Source organism: Oncorhynchus nerka, unplaced genomic scaffold (assembly GCF_034236695.1).
Source record: "Oncorhynchus nerka isolate Pitt River unplaced genomic scaffold, Oner_Uvic_2.0 unplaced_scaffold_1649, whole genome shotgun sequence".
Classification (NCBI taxonomy): domain Eukaryota; kingdom Metazoa; phylum Chordata; class Actinopteri; order Salmoniformes; family Salmonidae; genus Oncorhynchus; species Oncorhynchus nerka.
In genome coordinates, this window is record NW_027039669.1 from 33,701 (window position 1) to 54,255 (window position 20,555).

General features: G+C 49.8%; 1 protein-coding gene across 1 annotated transcript; it reads left to right on the forward strand.

Annotated features, from left to right (window-relative positions):
* The first annotated feature begins 3,013 nt into the window (after positions 1-3,013).
* On the forward strand, positions 3,014-17,177 carry LOC115125994 (regulator of G-protein signaling 20-like). The gene is made up of 4 exons (XM_065015161.1): positions 3,014-3,228; positions 10,638-10,715; positions 15,533-15,767; positions 15,843-17,177. Exons 1-4 carry the CDS (start codon positions 3,026-3,028, stop codon positions 16,029-16,031), a joined length of 705 nt encoding a protein of 234 aa, XP_064871233.1. The 5' UTR covers positions 3,014-3,025; the 3' UTR covers positions 16,032-17,177.
* Positions 17,178-20,555: the final 3,378 nt, after the last annotated feature.

Sequence of the window (20,555 nt, forward strand, 5' to 3'; positions counted from 1 at the left end):
TCTGTCTGTCTGTCATCAGCCCCATGGGATCAGCCTTGTCTGTCTGTCTGTCTGTCCTCAGCCCCATGGGATCAGCCTTGTCTGTCTGTCTGTCTGTCATCAGCCCCATGGGATCAGCCTTGTCTGTCTGTCTGTCCTCAGCCCCATGGGATCAGCCTTGTCTGTCTGTCTGTCATCAGCCCCATGGGATCAGCCTTGTCTGTCTGTCTGTCATCAGCCCCATGGGATCAGCCTTGTCTGTCTGTCTGTCATCAGCCCCATGGGATCAGCCTTGTCTGTCTGTCTGTCTGTCATCAGCCCCATGGGATCAGCCTTGTCTGTCTGTCTGTCTGTCATCAGCCCCATGGGATCAGCCTTGTCTGTCTGTCTGTCTGTCCTCAGCCCCATGGGATCAGCCTTGTCTGTCTGTCTGTCATCAGCCCCATGGGATCAGCCTTGTCTGTCTGTCTGTCTGTCTGTCTGTCAGCCTGTCTGTCTGTCTGTCTGTCTGTCTGTCATCAGCCCCATGGGATCAGCCTTGTCTGTCTGTCTGTCTGTCTGTCTGTCTGTCTGTCATCAGCCCCATGGGATCAGCCTTGTCTGTCTGTCTGTCTGTCTGTCTGTCTGTCTGTCTGTCTGTCTGTCTGTCTGTCATCAGCCCCATGGGATCAGCCTTGTCTGTCTGTCTGTCTGTCATCAGCCCCATGGGATCAGCCTTGTCTGTCTGTCTGTCATCAGCCCCATGGGATCAGCCTTGTCTGTCTGTCTGTCATCAGCCCCATGGGATCAGCCTTGTCTGTCTGTCTGTCTGTCATCAGCCCCATGGGATCAGCCTTGTCTGTCTGTCTGTCATCAGCCCCATGGGATCAGCCTTGTCTGTCTGTCTGTCATCAGCCCCATGGGATCAGCCTTGTCTGTCTGTCTGTCTGTCATCAGCCCCATGGGATCAGCCTTGTCTGTCTGTCTGTCATCAGCCCCATGGGATCAGCCTTGTCTGTCTGTCTGTCATCAGCCCCATGGGATCAGCCTTGTCTGTCTGTCTGTCTGTCTGTCTGTCTGTCTGTCTGTCTGTCTGTCTGTCTGTCTGTCTGTCTGTCTGTCTGTCTGTCATCAGCCCCATGGGATCAGCCTTGTCTGTCTGTCTGTCTGTCTGTCTGTCTGTCTGTCTGTCTGTCTGTCTGTCTGTCTGTCTGTCTGTCATCAGCCCCATGGGATCAGCCTTGTCTGTCTGTCTGTCTGTCTGTCTGTCTGTCTGTCTGTCTCAGCCCCATGGGATCAGCCTTGTCTGTCTGTCTGTCTGTCTGTCTCAGCCCCTGTCTGTCTGTCTGTCTGTCTGTCCTCAGCCCCATGGGATCAGCCTTGTCTGTCTGTCTGTCTGTCTGTCTGTCTGTCTGTCTATCTGTCTGTCTGTCTGTCTGTCTGTCTGTCTGTCTGTCTGTCTGTCTGTCTGTCTGTCTGTCTGTCCTCAGCCCCATGGGATCAGCCTTGTCTGTCTGTCTGTCTGTCTGTCTGTCTGTCTGTCTGTCTGTCTGTCTGTCTGTCTGTCTGTCCTCAGCCCCATGGGATCAGCCTTGTCTGTCTGTCTGTCTGTCTATCTGTCTGTCTGTCTGTCTGTCTGTCTGTCTGTCTGTCTGTCTGTCTGTCTGTCTGTCTGTCATCAGCCCCATGGGATCAGCCTTGTCTGTCTGTCTGTCTGTCTGTCTGTCTGTCTGTCTGTCTGTCTGTCTGTCTGTCTGTCTGTCTGTCTGTCTGTCATCAGCCCCATGGGATCAGCCTTGTCTGTCTGTCTGTCTGTCTGTCTGTCTGTCTGTCTGTCTGTCTGTCTGTCTGTCTGTCTGTCTGTCTGTCTGTCTGTCTGTCTGTCTGTCATCAGCCCCATGGGATCAGCCTTGTCTGTCTGTCTGTCTGTCTGTCTGTCTGTCTGTCTGTCTGTCTGTCTGTCTGTCTGTCTGTCTGTCTGTCTGTCATCAGCCCCATGGGATCAGCCTTGTCTGTCTGTCTGTCTGTCTGTCTGTCTGTCTGTCAGCCCCATGGGTCTGTCTGTCTGTCTGTCTGCCCCTGGGTCTTGTCTGTCTGTCTGTCTGTCTGTCTGTCTGTCTGTCTGTCATCAGCCCCATGGGATCAGCCTTGTCTGTCTGTCTGTCTGTCTGTCTGTCTGTCTGTCTGTCTGTCTGTCTGTCTGTCTGTCTGTCTGTCTGTCTGTCTGTCTGTCCTCAGCCCCATGGGATCAGCCTTGTCTGTCTGTCCTCAGCCCCATGGGATCAGCCTTGTCTGTCTGTCTGTCTGTCTGTCTGTCTGTCTGTCTGTCTGTCTGTCTGTCTGTCTGTCTGTCTGTCTGTCTGTCTGTCTGTCTGTCTGTCTATCTGTCTGTCTGTCTGTCTGTCTGTCTGTCCTTAGCCCCATGGAATCAGCTCTGTCTGTCCCACTCCTCTGTGTGTCCCTCTAGCCAATGGGATCTAACCCTCTGTCTCTTTGTCCTCCAGCTAATGGGATCTAACCCTCTGTATCTCTGTGTCCCTCCAGCCCATGGGTTCTAACCCTCTGTATCTCTGTGTCCCTCCAGCCCATGGGTTCTAACCCTCTGTATCTCTGTGTCCCTCCAGCCCATGGGCTCTAACCCTCTGTGTCTCTGTGTCCCTCCAGCCCATGGGCTCTAACCCTCTGTGTCTCTGTGTCCCTCCAGCCCATGGGCTCTAACCCTCTGTATCTCTGTGTCCCTCCCGCCCATGGGCTCTAACCCTCTGTATCTCTGTGTCTTTCCAGCCCATGGGCTCTAACTCTCTGTATCTCTGTGTCCCTCCAGCCCATGGGCTCTAACCCTCTGTGTCTCTGTGTCCCTCCAGCCCATGGGCTCTAACCCTCTGTGTCTCTGTGTCCCTCCAGCCCATGGGCTCTAACCCTCTGTATCTCTGTGTTCCTCCAGCCCATGGGCTCTAACCCTCTGTGTCTCTGTGTCCCTCCAGCCCATGGGCTCTAACCCTCTGTGTCTCTGTGTCCCTCCAGCCCATGGGCTCTAACCCTCTGTGTCTCTGTGTCCCTCCAGCCCATGGGATCAGAGCGTATGGAGATGCGAAAGCGTCAGATGTCGGTGCAGCAGGAGTCGATGGCGGGTGGCACGGCACCGACCCAGCAGGACCCTAACCAGAGCCAGAACCAGGGGAACCAGAACCAGGGGAATCAGAACCAGGGGAACCAGAGAGGGAACAACGCCTGTTGCTTCTGCTGGTGCTGCTGCTGTAGCTGTTCCTGGTGCGAACAGTATGGATTCATCCCAGACAGCACCCGATTCCCTTTATAGTGCACTACTTTTGATTAAAATCCTATGTGGAATAGGGTGCCATTTGGGATGCACACTCTGTCATGCACTTCTAGTACCCTACATCACACAGCACCCTACATCACACAACACCCTACATCACACAGCACCATCCATCACACAGCACCATCCATCACACAACACCCTACATCACACAGCACCCTACATCACACAGCACCCTACATCACACAACACCCTACATCACACAGCACCCTACATCACACAGCACCCTACATCACACAGCACCCTACATCACACAGCACCATCCATCACACAGCACCCTACATCACACAGCACCCTACATCACACAGCACCCTACATCACACAGCACCATCATCTGTCACAGCACCCTACATCACACAGCGCCATCCATCACACAGCACCCTACATCACACAGCACCCTACATCACACAGCACCCTACATCACACAGCACCCTACATCACACAGCACCATCCATCACACAGCACCATTCATCACACAGCACCCTACATCACACAGCACCATCCATCACACAACACCCTACATCACACAGCACCATCCATCACACAGCACCCTACATCACACAGCACCCTACATCACACAGCACACTACATCACACAGCACCCTACATCACACAGCACCATCCATCACACAGCACCATCCATCACACAGCACCCTACATCACACAACACCCTACATCACACAGCACCCTACATCACACAGCACCCTACATCACACAGCACCCTACATCACACAGCACCCTACATCACACAGCACCATCCATCACACAGCACCATCCATCACACAGCACCCTACATCACACAGCACCATCCATCACACAACACCATCCATCACACAACACCCTACATCACACAGCACCATCCATCACACAGCACCATCCATCACACAACACCATCCATCACACAACACCCTACATCACACAGCACCATCCATCACACAGCACCATCCATCACACAGCACCCTACATCACACAGCACCATCCATCACACAACACCATCCATCACACAGCACCATCCATCACACAGCACCCTACATCACACAGCACCCTACATCACACAGCACCATCCATCACACAACACCCTACATCACACAGCACCATCCATCACACAGCACCATCCATCACACAGCACCCTACATCACACAGCACCATCCATCACACAGCACCCTACATCACACAGCACCCTACATCACACAACACCCTACATCACACAGCACCCTACATCACACAGCACCCTACATCACACAGCACCATCCATCACACAGCACCTACATCACACAGCACCCTACATCACACAGCACCCTACATCACTGTCAGCACCCTACATACATCACACAGCACCATCCATCACACAGCACCCTACATCACACAGCACCCTACATCACACAGCACCATCCATCACACAGCACCCTACATCACACAGCACCCTACATCACAGCACCATCCATCACACAGCACCATCCATCACACAGCACCATCCATCACACAACACCCTACATCACACAGCACCCTACATCACACAGCACCATCCATCACACAGCACCATCCATCACACAGCACCCTACATCACACAGCACCATCCATCACACAACACCCTACATCACACAGCACCCTACATCACACAGCACCCTACATCACACAGCACCATCCATCACACAACACCCTACATCACACAGCACCATCCATCACACAGCACCCTACATCACACAGCACCATCCATCACACAGCACCCTACATCACACAGCACCCTACATCACACAACACCCTACATAACACAGCACCCTACATTACACAGCACCCTACATCTACACAGCACCCTCCAGTACATCATCCTACAGTACATCATCCTACAGTACATCATCCTACATCTACACAGCACCCTACAGTACATCATCCTACAGTACGTCACCCTACATCTACACAGCACCCTACAGTACATCATCCTACAGTACATCATCCTACAGTACGTCACCCTACAGTACATCACCCTACAGTACATCACCCTACATCTACACAGCACCCTACAGTACATCATCCTACAGTACGTCACCCTACATCTACACAGCACCCTACAGTACATCATCCTACAGTACATCATCCTACAGTACATCATCCTACATCTACACAGCACCCTACAGTACATCACCCTACAGTACATCACCCTACATCTACACAGCACCCTACAGTACATCATCCTACAGTACGTCACCCTACATCTACACAGCACCCTACAGTACATCATCCTACAGTACATCATCCTACAGTACATCATCCTACATCTACACAGCACCCAGCACATCCCCTACAGTACAGCACCCTACAGTACATCACCCTACAGCACAGCACTCTACACCTACACAGCACCCTACAGTACAGCACCCTACACCTACACAGCACACTACGTCACACAGCACCCTTCATATCACACTTCATCACACAGCATCCTTCATATCACACTTCATCACACAGCACCCTTCCTCTACACAGCACCCTACAGTACAGCACCCTACAGTACAGCACCCTACATCACACAGCACCCTACAGTACATAACCCTACATCACACAGCACCCTTCCTCTACACAGCACCCTACAGTACATCATCCTACAGTACATCATCCTACATCTACACAGCACCCTACAGTACATCATCCTACAGTACATCATCCTACATCTGCACAGCTCCCTACAGTACATCATCCTACAGTACATCATCCTACATCTACACAGCACCCTACAGTACATCACCCTACAGTACATCACCCTACATCTACACAGCACCCTACAGTACATCATCCTACAGTACGTCACCCTACATCTACACAGCACCCTACAGTACATCATCCTACAGTACATCATCCTACAGTACATCATCCTACATCTACACAGCACCCTACAGCACATCCCCCTACAGTACAGCACCCTACAGTACATCACCCTACAGCACAGCACTCTACACCTACACAGCACCCTACAGTACAGCACCCTACACCTACACAGCACACTACGTCACACAGCACCCTTCATATCACACTTCATCACACAGCATCCTTCATATCACACTTCATCACACAGCACCCTTCCTCTACACAGCACCCTACAGTACAGCACCCTACAGTACAGCACCCTACATCACACAGCACCCTACAGTACATAACCCTACATCACACAGCACCCTTCCTCTACACAGCACCCTACAGTACATCATCCTACAGTACATCATCCTACATCTACACAGCACCCTACAGTACATCATCCTACAGTACATCATCCTACATCTGCACAGCTCCCTACAGTACATCATCCTACAGTACATCATCCTACATCTACACAGCACCCTACAGTACATCATCCTACAGTACGTCATCCTACATCACACAGCACCCTACAGTACATAACATCATCACACAGCACCCTTCAGTACTCTACACAGCACCCTACAGTACATCATCCTACAGTACATCATCCTACATCTACACAGCACCCTACAGTACATCATCCTACAGTACATCATCCTACATCTGCACAGCACCCTACAGTACATCACCCTACAGTACATCATCCTACAGTACATCATCCTACATCTACACAGCACCCTACAGTACATCATCCTACAGTACATCATCCTACATCACACAGCACCCTACAGTACATAACCCTACATCACACAGCACCCTTCCTCTACACAGCACCCTACAGTACATCATCCTACAGTACATCATCCTACATCTACACATCACCCTACAGTACATCATCCTACAGTACATCACCCTACAGTACATCACCCTACAGTACATCACCCTACAGTACATCATCCTACAGTACATCACCCTACAGTACATCACCCTACAGTACATCATCCTACAGTACATCATCCTACAGTACATCACCCTACAGTACATCACCCTACAGTACATCACCCTACATCTACACAGCACCCTACAGTACATCGTCCTACAGTACATCACCCTACAGTACATCATCCTACAGTACATCACCCTACAGTACATCACCCTACATCTACACAGCACCCTACAGTACATCACCCTACAGTACATCACCCTACAGTACATCACCCTACATCTACACAGCACCCTACAGTACATCATCCTACAGTACATAATCCTACAGTACATCGACCTACAGTACATCATCCTACAGTACATCACCCTACAGTACATCACCCTACAGTACATCACCCTACATCTACACAGCACCCTACAGTACATCACCCTACAGTACATCACCCTACAGTACATCACCCTACAGTACATCACCCTACAGTACATCATCCTACAGTACATCACCCTACAGTACATCACCCTACAGTACATCACCCTACAGTACATCACCCTACAGTACATCACCCTACAGTACATCACCCTACAGTACATCACCCTACAGTACATCACCCTACAGTACATCACCCTACAGTACATACATCTACAGCACCCTACAGTACATCATCCTACAGTACATCACCCTACAGTACATCGTCCTACAGTACATCACCCTACAGTACATCACCCTACAGTACATCACCCTACAGTACATCACCCTACATCTACACAGCACCCTACAGTACATCACCCTACAGTACATCACCCTACAGTACATCACCCTACAGTACATCACCCTACAGTACATCACCCTACAGTACATCACCCTACAGTACATCACCCTACAGTACATCACCCTACAGTACATCACCCTACAGTACATCACCCTACAGTAACATTTAACATTAACATTTAAGTCATTTAGCAGACATCATCCTACAGTACATCACCCTACAGTACATCACCCTACAGTACATCACCCTACAGTACATCACCCTACAGTACATCACCCTACACATCACCTACAGTACATCACCCTACAGTACATCACCCTACAGTACATCACCCTACAGTACATCACCCTACAGTACATCACCCTACATCTACACAGCACCCTACAGTACATCACCCTACAGTACATCACCCTACAGTACATCACCCTACAGTACATCACCCTACATCTACACATCACCCTACAGTACATCACCCTACAGTACATCACCCTACAGTACATCACCCTACAGTACATCACCCTACAGTACATAATCCTACAATACACTACAGTACATCAAATCAAATCAAATCAAATGTATTTATATAGCCCTTCGTACATCAGCTGATATCTCAAAGTGCTGTACAGAAACCCAGCCTAAAACCCCAAACAGCAAGCAATGCAGGTGTAGAAGCACGGTGGCTAGGAAAAACTCCCTAGAAAGGCCAAAACCTAGGAAGAAACCTAGAGAGGAACCAGGCTATGTGGGGTGGCCAGTCCTCTTCTGGCTGTGCCGGGTGGAGATTATAACAGAACATGACCAAGATGTTCAAATGTTCATAAATGACCAGCATGGTCGAATAATAATAAGGCAGAACAGTTGAAAATGGAGCAGCAGCACAGTCAGGTGGAAGTTGAAACTGGAACAGCAGCATGGCCAGGTGGACTGGGGACAGCAAGGAGTCATCATGTCAGGTAGTCCTGGGGCATGGTCCTAGGGCTCAGGTCCTCCGAGAGAGAGAAGGAAAGAGAGAAGGAGAGAATTAGAGAACGCACACTTAGATTCACACAGGACACCGAATAAGACAGGAGAAGTACTCCAGATATAACAAACTGACCCCAGCCCCCCGACACATAAACTACTGCAGCATAAATACTGGAGGCTGAGACAGGAGGGGTCAGGAGACACTGTGGCCCCATCCGAGGACACCCCCGGACAGGGCCAAACAGGAAGGATAGAACCCCACCCACTTTGCCAAAGCACAGCCCCCATACCACATCACCCTACAGTACATCACCCTACAGTACATCACCCTACAGTACATCACCCTACAGTACATCCCCCTACAATACACTACAGTACATCATCCTACAGTACATCCCCCTACAATACACTACAGTACATCCCCCTACAATACACTACAGTACATCATCCTACAGTACATCACCCTACAGTACACTACAGTACATCCCCCTACAATACACTACAGTACATCATCCTACAGTACACTACAGTACATCATCCTACAGTACATCCCCCTACAATACACTACAGTACATCCCCCTACAATACACTACAGTACATCATCCTACAGTACATTCCCCTACAATACACTACAGTACATCATCCTACAATACACTACAGTACATCCCCCTACAATACACTACAGTACATCATCCTACACTACATCACCCTACAGTACATCATCCTACAGTACACTACAGTACATCATCCTACAGTACATCACCCTACAGTACACTACAGTACATCACCCTACAGTACACTACAGTACATCACCCTACAGTACACTACAGTACATCACCCTACAGTACACTACAGTACATCAGCCTACAGTACACTACAGTACATCACCCTACAGTACATCCCCCTACAATACACTACAGTACATCACCCTACAGTACATCCCCCTACAATACATCACCCTACAGTACACTACAGTACATCACCCTACAGTACATCCCCCTACAGTACACTACAGTACATCACCCTACAGTACATCCCCCTACAATACACTACAGTACATCACCCTACAGTACACTACAGTACATCATCCTACAGTACATCCCCCTACAATACACTACAGTACATCATCCTACAATACAAGTTAATCTACACAGCACCCTTCATCCACACAGCACCCTTCATCCACACAGCACCCTTCATCCACACAGCACCCTTCATCCACACAGCACCCTTCATCCACACAGCACCCTTCATCTACACATCACCCTTCATCTACACATCACCCTACAGTACATCACCCTACAGTACATCACCCTACAGTACACTACAGTACATCACCCTACAGTACACTACAGTACATCACCCTACAGTACACTACAGTACATCACCCTACAGTACATCACCCTACAGTACATCACCCTACAATACACTACAGTACATCACCCTACAGTACACTACAGTACATCACCCTACAGTACATCACCCTACAGTACATCACCCTACAGTACACTACAGTACATCACCCTACAGTACACTACAGTCACCCTACAGTACATCACCCTACAGTACACTACATCACCCTACAGTACACTACAGTACATCACCCTACAGTACACTACAGTACATCACCCTACAGTACATCACCCTACAGTACATCACCCTACAGTACATCACCACACAGTTGACTGGATGTGCATCATTATGAGGCTGATAGGGTCAGTGAAGACATGTGTAACCTGGTACATCATATATATTCAGTACTAGATGTCGTCTGATCTCTGTCCTGTTGCCCACCGTTCTCTCCTATAGGAACGAGGAGCGTGAGGAGAGGAACCGCCGGGCGTCCTACGACCTCAAGGCTGAGGGAACGGCCGACTGCGAGGACAGGTTAGTCACAGCAGTATTCCTGTGTAGAGAATGTGAAAGATGAGTTCTGTTGAGTTGCTCACCTCCAGTCCAAGTTTGTAGCCCTGCATTAGTGCATTGGATAACTGATCAAGGGCTTAATGGCTAGCAGTGTGTTAGTGCCTGGTGTTGGTGAAACGGTGTCAGTCCAGTGTGTTAGTGCCTGGTGTTGGTGAAACGGTGTCAGCCCCTGTAAGTCCAGTGTGTTAGTGCCTGGTGTTGGTGAAACGGTGTCAGCCCCTGTAAGTCCAGTGTGTTAGTGCCTGGTGTTGGTGAAACGGTGTCAGCCCCTGTAAGTCCAGTGTGTTAGTGCCTGGTGTTGGTGAAACGGTGTCAGCCCCTGTAAGTCCAGTGTGTTAGTGCCTGGTGTTGGTGAAACGGTGTCAGCCCCTTTAAGTCCAGTGTGTTAGTGCCTGGTGTTGGTGAAACGGTGTCAGTCCAGTGTGTTAGTACCTGGTGTTGGTGAAACGGTGTCAGCCCCTGTAAGTCCAGTGTGTTAGTGCCTGGTGTTGGTGAAACGGTGTCAGCCCCTGTAAGTCCAGTGTGTTAGTGCCTGGTGTTGGTGAAACGGTGTCAGCCCCTTTAAGTCCAGTGTGTTAGTACCTGGTGTTGGTGAAACGGTGTCAGCCCCTGTAAGTCCAGTGTGTTAGTGCATGGTGTTGGTGAAACGGTGTCAGTCCCTGTAAGTCCAGTGTGTTAGTGCCTGGTGTTGGTGAAACGGTGTCAGCCCCTTTAAGTCCAGTGTGTTAGTACCTGGTGTTGGTGAAACGGTGTCAGTCCAGTGTGTTAGTGCCTGGTGTTGGTGAAACGGTGTCAGCCCCTGTAAGTCCAGTGTGTTAGTGCCTGGTGTTGGTGAAACGGTGTCAGTCCAGTGTGTTAGTGCCTGGTGTTGGTGAAACGGTGTCAGCCCATGTAAGTCCAGTGTGTTAGTGCCTGGTGTTGGTGAAACGGTGTCAGTCCAGTGTGTTAGTACCTGGTGTTGGTGAAACGGTGTCAGCCCCTGTACGTCCAGTGTGTTAGTACCTGGTGTTGGTGAAACGGTGTCAGCCCCTGTAAGTCCAGTGTGTTAGTGTCTGGTGTTGGTGAAACGGTGTCAGCCCCTGTAAGTCCAGTGTGTTAGTGTCTGGTGTTGGTGAAACGGTGTCAGCCCCTTTAAGTCCAGTGTGTTAGTGCCTGGTGTTGGTGAAACGGTGTCAGTCCAGTGTGTTAGTGCCTGGTGTTGGTGAAACGGTGTCAGCCACTGTCAGTCCAGTGTGTTAGTACCTGGTTGTCGGTGAAACGGTGTCAGTCCAGTGTGTTAGTGCCTGGTGTTGGTGAAACAGTGTCAGCCCCTTTAAGTCCAGTGTGTTAGTGTCTGGTGTTGGTGAAACGGTGTCAGCCCCTTTAAGTACAGTGTGTTAGTAGCCTGGTGTTGGTGAAACGGTGTCAGCCCCTTTAAGTCCAGTGTGTTAGTGCCTGGTGTTGGTGAAACGGTGTCAGCCCCTGTCAGTCCAGTGTGTTAGTACCTGGTGTTGGTGAAACGGTGTCAGCCCCTGTAAGTCCAGTGTGTTAGTACCTGGTGTTGGTGAAACGGTGTCTGTCCAGTGTGTTAGTGTCGGGTGTTGGTGAAACGGTGTCAGCCCCTGTAAGTCCAGTGTGTGAGTGCCTGGTGTGTCAGCCCCTGTAAGTCCAGTGTGTTAGTGCCTGGTGTTGGTGAAACAGCCCCTGTAAGTCCAGTGTGTTAGTACCTGGTGTTGGTGAAACGGTGTCAGCCCCTGTAAGTCCAGTGTGTTAGTGCCTGGTGTTGGTGAAACGGTGTCAGCCCCTGTAAGTCCAGTGTGTTAGTGCCTGGTGTTGGTGAAACTGTGTCAGCCCCTTTAAGTCCAGTGTGTTAGTACCTGGTGTTGGTGAAACTGTGTCAGCCCCTGTAAGTCCAGTGTGTTAGTACCTGGTGTTGGTGAAACGGTGTCAGCCCCTGTAAGTCCAGTGTGTTAGTGCCTGGTGTTGGTGAAACGGTGTCAGCCCCTGTAAGTCCAGTGTGTTAGTGCCTGGTGTTGGTGAAACGGTGTCAGCCCCTGTAAGTCCAGTGTGTTAGTGCCTGGTGTTGGTGAAACGGTGTCAGCCCCTTTAAGTCCAGTGTGTTAGTACCTGGTGTTGGTGAAACGGTGTCAGCACCTGTAAGTCCAGTGTGTTAGTGCCTGGTGTTGGTGAAACGGTGTCAGTCCCTGTAAGTCCAGTGTGTTAGTGCCTGGTGTTGGTGAAACGGTGTCAGCCCCTTTAAGTCCAGTGTGTTAGTACCTGGTGTTGGTGAAACGGTGTCAGTCCAGTGTGTTAGTGCCTGGTGTTGGTGAAACGGTGTCAGCCCCTGTAAGTCCAGTGTGTTAGTGCCTGGTGTTGGTGAAACGGTGTCAGTCCATTGTGTTAGTGCCTGGTGTTGGTGAAACGGTGTCAGCCCATGTAAGTCCAGTGTGTTAGTACCTGGTGTTGGTGAAACGGTGTCAGCCCCTGTAAGTCCAGTGTGTTAGTGTCTGGTGTTGGTGAAACGGTGTCAGCCCCTGTAAGTCCAGTGTGTTAGTGTCTGGTGTTGGTGAAACGGTGTCAGCCCCTTTAAGTCCAGTGTGTTAGTGCCTGGTGTTGGTGAAACGGTGTCAGTCCAGTGTGTTAGTGCCTGGTGTTGGTGAAACGGTGTCAGCCACTGTCAGTCCAGTGTGTTAGTACCTGGTTGTCGGTGAAACGGTGTCAGTCCAGTGTGTTAGTGTCTGGTGTTGGTGAAACAGTGTCAGCCCCTTTAAGTCCAGTGTGTTAGTGTCTGGTGTTGGTGAAACGGTGTCAGCCCCTTTAAGTCCAGTGTGTTAGTGCCTGGTGTTGGTGAAACGGTGTCAGCCCATGTCAGTCCAGTGTGTTAGTACCTGGTGTTGGTGAAACGGTGTCAGCCCCTGTATGTCCAGTGTGTTAGTACCTGGTGTTGGTGAAACGGTGTCTGTCCAGTGTGTTAGTGTCGGGTGTTGGTGAAACGGTGTCAGCCCCTGTAAGTCCAGTGTGTTAGTGCCTGGTGTTGGTGAAACAGTGTCAGTCCAGTGTGTTAGTACCTGGTGTTGGTGAAACGGTGTCAGCCCCTGTAAGTCCAGTGTGTTAGTGCCTGGTGTTGGTGAAACGGTGTCAGCCCCTGTAAGTCCAGTGTGTTAGTGCCTGGTGTTGGTGAAACTGTGTCAGCCCCTTTAAGTCCAGTGTGTTAGTACCTGGTGTTGGTGAAACTGTGTCAGCCCCTGTAAGTCCAGTGTGTTAGTACCTGGTGTTGGTGAAACGGTGTCAGCCCCTGTAAGTCCAGTGTGTTAGTGCCTGGTGTTGGTGAAACGGTGTCAGCCCCTTTAAGTCCAGTGTGTTAGTACCTGGTGTTGGTGAAACGGTGTCAGCCCCTGTAAGTCCAGTGTGTTAGTACCTGGTGTTGGTGAAACGGTGTCAGTCCAGTGTGTTAGTACCTGGTGTTGGAGAAACGGTGTCAGTCCAGTGTGTTAGTACCTGGTGTTGGTGAAACGGTGTCAGCCCCTGTAAGTCCAGTGTGTTAGTGCCTGGTGTTGGTGAAATGGTGTCAGCCCCTGTAAGTCCAGTGTGTTAGTGTCTGGTGTTGGTGAAACGGTGTCAGTCCAGTGTGTTAGTGCCTGGTGTTGGTGAAACGGTGTCAGCCCCTGTAAGTCCAGTGTGTTAGTGCCTGGTGTTGGTGAAACGGTGTCAGTCCAGTGTGTTAGTACCTGGTGTTGGTGAAACGGTGTCAGCCCCTGTCAGTCCAGTGTGTTAGTGCCTGGTGTTGGTGAAACGGTGTCAGCCCCTGTAAGTCCAGTGTGTTAGTGTCTGGTGTTGGTGAAACGGTGTCAGCCCCTGTAAGTCCAGTGTGTTAGTGTCTGGTGTTGGTGAAACGGTGTCAGCCCCTTTAAGTCCAGTGTGTTAGTACCTGGTGTTGGTGAAACTGTGTCAGCCCCTGTAAGTCCAGTGTGTTAGTACCTGGTGTTGGTGAAACTGTGTCAGCCCCTGTAAGTCCAGTGTGTTAGTACCTGGTGTTGGTGAAACGGTGTCAGCCCCTGTAAGTCCAGTGTGTTAGTGCCTGGTGTTGGTGAAACTGTGTCAGCCCCTTTAAGTCCAGTGTGTTAGTACCTGGTGTTGGTGAAACGGTGTCAGCCCCTGTAAGTCCAGTGTGTTAGTACCTGGTGTTGGTGAAACGGTGTCAGCCCCAGTCCAGTGTGTTAGTACCTGGTGTTGGTGAAACGGTGTCAGTCCAGTGTGTTAGTACCTGGTGTTGGTGAAAGTACCTGGTGTTCAGCCCCTGTAAGTCCAGTGTGTTAGTACCTGGTGTTGGTGAAACGGTGTCAGCCCCTGTAAGTCCAGTGTGTTAGTGTCTGGTGTTGGTGAAACGGTGTCAGTCCAGTGTGTTAGTGCCTGGTGTTGGTGAAACGGTGTCAGCCCCTGTAAGTCCAGTGTGTTAGTGCCTGGTGTTGGTGAAACGGTGTCAGTCCAGTGTGTTAGTACCTGGTGTTGGTGAAACGGTGTCAGCCCCTGTAAGTCTAGTGTGTTAGTGCCTGGTGTTGGTGAAACGGTGTCAGCCCCTGTAAGTCCAGTGTGTTAGTGCCTGGTGTTGGTGAAACGGTGTCAGCCCCTGTCAATCCAGTGTGTCAGTACCTGGTGTTGGTGAAACGGTGTCAGCCCCTTTAAGTCCAGTGTGTTAGTGCCTGGTGTTGGTAAAACGGTGTCAGCACATGTAAGTCCAGTGTGTTAGTGCCTTACCTGGTGCCTGCTGTTCTTCTCTGATTGGTATGTGTTCTCTGCAGCCCCCCTCCCACTCTGGAGGAGGTCCGTTCCTGGGCCCAGTCGTTTGACCGACTGATGTCGTGCGCTGCTGGCCGAGTGGCGTTTAGGTTGTTCCTGTGTACAGAGTTCAGTGAGGAGAACATGTTATTCTGGCTGGCTTGTGAGGAGTTCACCAAGGAAACCAACAAGACCTCCATTGAGGAGAAGGCACGGATCATCTACGAGGACTACATCTCCATCCTCTCACCCAAAGAGGTGAGTAAGACTTCTCCTCCTTCTTCTTCATGTGATATTATATGTATCTAGTCTCTTCATGCTGTGTTTCCCCAGGTGAGTCTGGACTCCCGTGTTCGGGAGGTGATCAACAAGAACATGTTGGAGCCGTCGTCCCAGACCTTCGTTGATGCTCAGGTGCAGATCTACACGCTGATGCAAAGAGACTCCTACCCCCGATACATGAACTCCCCCGCCTACAAGAACCTGCTCAACTCCCTCTCAGAGCAGGCCCCTGAGTTCTAACTCAGCACTCTCAGAGCAGGCCCGTGAGTCCTAACTCAGCACTATAAGAGCAGGCCCCTGAGTCCTAACTCAGCACTCTCAGAGGAGGCCCCTGAGTCCTAACTCAGCACTCTCAGAGCAGGCCCGTGAGTCCTAACTCAGCACTATAAGAGCAGGCCCCTGAGTCCTAACTCAGCACTCTCAGAGCAGGCCCCTGAGTCCTAACTCAGCACTATAAGAGCAGGCCCCTGAGTCCTAACTCAGCACTCTCAGAGCAGGCCCCTGAGTCCTAACTCAGCACTCTCAGAGCAGGCCCCTGAGTCCTAACTCAGCACTCTCAGAGGAGGCCCCTGAGTCCTAACTCAGCACTCTCAGAGCAGGCCCCCGAGACCTAACTCAGCACTCTCATAGTAGGTCTCCGAGTCCTAAGTCAACACTCTTTGTTCTAGAGTCTTAGGTGACAACAAACCTGGGATCGTCTCTCTTTTCTCATTTCCATTTGGTTTGAATGTTAGTGAAGAGAAGGGGTGGCCAACCTTCCTCCTGGAGAGCTATTACGTGTGCTATAACTGTCTGCACACCCAGTAGCTCTCTAGGAGTGTAGAGGATGTGAAGCGGGCCTCTGACCTGACCTGGCCCTGTCCCCATGACCTGGCTCCGCGCTACAGAGACGTCACCTGACTAAAGACACTCAGGGTTCTACTGTCCGAGAAGTCTACTCGCCTAGGGCTCTACTATTCTGAAGGCTCTATTCTACTGGGCTCAGCTCCTCTGAGGGTGAGGGCTCTACTCTCCCGAGGGCTCTACTCCCCAAGGGCTCTATTCCACCTAGGTCTCTACTGTCCTGAGGGTTCTACTCCACCTAGGGCTCTACTGTCCTAAGGGTTCTATTCCACCTAGGGCTCTACTGTCCTAAGGGTTCTACTCCACCTAGGGCTCTACTGTCCTGAGGGTTCTACTCTTCTGAAGGCTGTACTCCCCTGAGGGTGAGGGTTCTACTCCACCTAGGGCTCTACTGTCCCAGCTCTCTATTCCACAGCGGCTCTACTCCCTTAAGGCTCCATTCCCCCCAGGGCTCTACTCCCTTAAGGCTCCATTCCCCCCAGGGCTCTACTCCCTTAAGGCTCCATTCCCCCCAGGGCTCTACTCCCTTAAGGCTCCATTCCCCCCAGGGCTCTACATTCCCCCAGGGCCTTAAGGCTCCATTCCCCCCAGGGCTCTACTCCCTTAAGGCTCCATTCCCCCCAGGGCTCTACTCCCTTAAGGCTCCATTCCCCCCAGGGCTCTACTCCCTTAAGGCTCCATTCCCCCCAGGGCTCTACTCCCTTAAGGCTCCATTCCCCCCAGGGCTCTAGGCTCCATTAAGGCTCCCCCCCTTAAGGCTCCATTCCCCCAGGGTTCTACTCCCTTAAGGCTCCATTCCCCCAGGGCTCTACTCCCTTAAGGCATTCTACTCCCTTAAGGCTTCATTCCCCTCCATTCCATTCCCCCAGGGCTCTACTCCCTTAAGGCTCCATTCCCCCCAGGGCTCTACTCCCTTAAGGCTTCATTCCCCCCCAGGGCTCTACTCCCTTAAGGCTCCATTCCCCCCAGGGCTCTACTCCACACCACCATTACTGCTCCAGATCAACACACTCCAAAGGAATATATAGTTTTAGAAAAAAATCATCTACATTTTATTTGTGTACAAGTTATTTTATTGTGTGTTTTAATTGTTTATTATTTGTATAATTGTTTGGATGGACAAATGATGCCTACTTGTGGGCAATATTATATATATTTATGCGTTTGTAAATAGACAAAAGGGAATTGTGGGTAAACTGCATATGAGAATCAAGTGGGTGTCCCAATTGACACCCTATTCACTATATAGTGCACTACCTAATGGGCCTTGGTCTAAAATAGTGAACTATATTAGTGCACTACCTAATGGGCCCTGGTCTAAAGTAGTGAACTATATAGGCAACTATATAGACTTTGCCCAAGTCAAATCTACGTTATACATTTATTTCCTCCAAAATGGCTCCCTATCCCCTACATAGAGCACTACTACATTATAATCTATGGGAATAATCAAATCCAATTCTATTCGTCACATGCTTCGTAAACAGGTGTAGACTAACAGTGAAATGCTTCCCCACAATGCAGAGAGAGAAAATAGAAAAATAATAGAAAAGTAATAACATACAATAATAAAAGTAATAATAAATACACAATAAGTAACGTTAACTTGGCTATATACATAGGGTACAAGTACCAAGTCAATGAGTAACGAGGCTATATACACGGGGTAGTGTGCAGGGGTACGAGGTAGTCGAGGTAGATATGTACATGTAGGTAGGGATAAAGTGACCAGGCAACAGGATAGATAATAAACAGCAGCAGCGAATATGAAGAGTAAATAAACAGTGTTTGCAAAAAGGGTCAATGCAGATAGTTAAATAGTTAACCAATAGCTACCCAGACTAACTATCTTATGGCTTGAAGGTAGAAGCTGTTCAGGGTCCTGTTGGTTCCAGACTTGGTGCATCGGTAGCGCTTGCTATGCGGCAGTAGAGAGAACAGTCTATGTAGCTGTAGTGTTTGACAATTTGTAGGGCCTTCTTCTGACACCGCCTGGTATAGAGGCCCTGGATGACAGGAAGCTTGGCCCCGGTGATGTACTGGGCCGTACCCACTACCCTCTGTAGCGCCTTACGGTCGGATATCAAGCAGCTGCCATACCAGGGGGTGATGCAACCGGTCAGGATGCTCTCGATGGTGCAGCTGTAGAGCTTTTTGAGGATCTGAAAGCCAATGCCAATCTTTTCAGCCTCCTGAGGGTGAAGAGCCATTGTCGTGCCCCCTACACGACTGTGTTGGTGTGTGTGGACCAGGATAGATCTTCAGTGATGTGGACACCGAGCAACTTGAAGCTCTCGACCCGCTCCACAACAGCCCTGTTGATGTGAATGGGGGTGTGCTCAGTTTCCCATAGTCCACAATCAGCTCCGTTGTCTTGGTGAAGTTGAGGTTGTTGTCCTGGCACCACACTGCCAGGTCTCTGGCCTCCTCCCTATAGGCTTTCTCATCGTTGTGGGTGATCAGGCCTAGCACCGTTGTGTCGTCAGCAAACTGTTGGAGTAGTTTGGCCATGCAGTCGTGGCTGAACAGGGTGTACAGGAGGGGACTGAACCTGTGTTGAACATCAGCGTGGTGGATATGTTGTTGCCAACCCTCACCACCTGTGGGAGGCCCGTCAGGAAGTCCAGGATCCAGTTGCAGAGGGAGGCGTTTAGTCCCAGGGTCCTTAGCTTCGTGAGCACTATGGTGTTGAACGCTGAGCTGTAGTCAATGAACAGCACTGGCCCTGCAACACCACATCCAGCAGTATCTGGTCTCATTATCTAGCCAGTGTAGGGCTAGATAATGATCTCTGTTAACAGTAGTCCAGTTAGGGCTAGATAATGATCTCTGTTAACAGTAGTCCAGTTAGGGCTAGATAATGACATGTTAACAGTAGTCCAGTTAGGGCTAGATAATGACATGTTAACAGTAGTCCAGTTAGGGCTAGATAATGACATGTTAACAGTAGTCCAGTTAGGGCTAGATAATGACATGTTAACAGTAGTCCAGTTAGGGCTAGATAGGGCTAGATAATGACATGTTAACAGTAGTCCAGTTAGGGCTAGATAATGACATGTTAACAGTAGTCCAGTTAGTTAACAGGCAGTTAGATAATGACATGTTAACAGTAGTCCAGTTAGGGCTAGATAATGACATGTTAACAGTAGTCCAGTTAGGGCTAGATAATGACATGTTAACAGTAGTCCAGTTAGGGCTAGATAATGACATGTTAACAGTAGTCCAGTTAGGGCTAGATAATGATCTCTGTTAACAGTAGTCCAGTTAGGGCTAGATAATGACATGTTAACAGTAGTCCAGTTAGGGCTAGATAATGACATGTTAACAGTAGTCCAGTTAGGGCTAGATAATGACCTGTTAACAGTAGTTCAGTTAGGGCTAGATAATGACATGTTAACAGTAGTCCAGTTAGGGCTAGATAATGACATGTTAACAGTAGTCCAGTTAGGGCTAGATAATGACATGTTAACAGTACTCCAGTTAGGGCTAGATAATGATCTATGTTAACAGTAGTCCAGTTAGGGCTAGATAATGACATGTTGTTAACAGTAGTAGTCCAGTTAGGGCTAGATAATCTCTGTTGATCTGACATGTTAACAGTAGTCCAGTTAGGGCTAGATAAGATAATGTCCAGTTAGGGCTAGATAATCATGTTAACAGTAGTCCAGTTAGGGCTAGATAATGACATGTTAACAGTAGTCCAGTTAGGGCTAGATAATGACCATGTTAACAGTAGTCCAGTTAGGGCTAGATAATGATCTCTGTTAACAGTAGTCCAGTTAGGGCTAGATAATGATCTCTGTTAACAGTAGTCCAGTTAGGGCTAGATAATGATCTGTTAACAGTGTTAACAGTAGTCTGTTAACAGTTCCAGGGCTAGATAATGACATGTTAACAGTAGTCCAGTTAGGGCTAGATAAT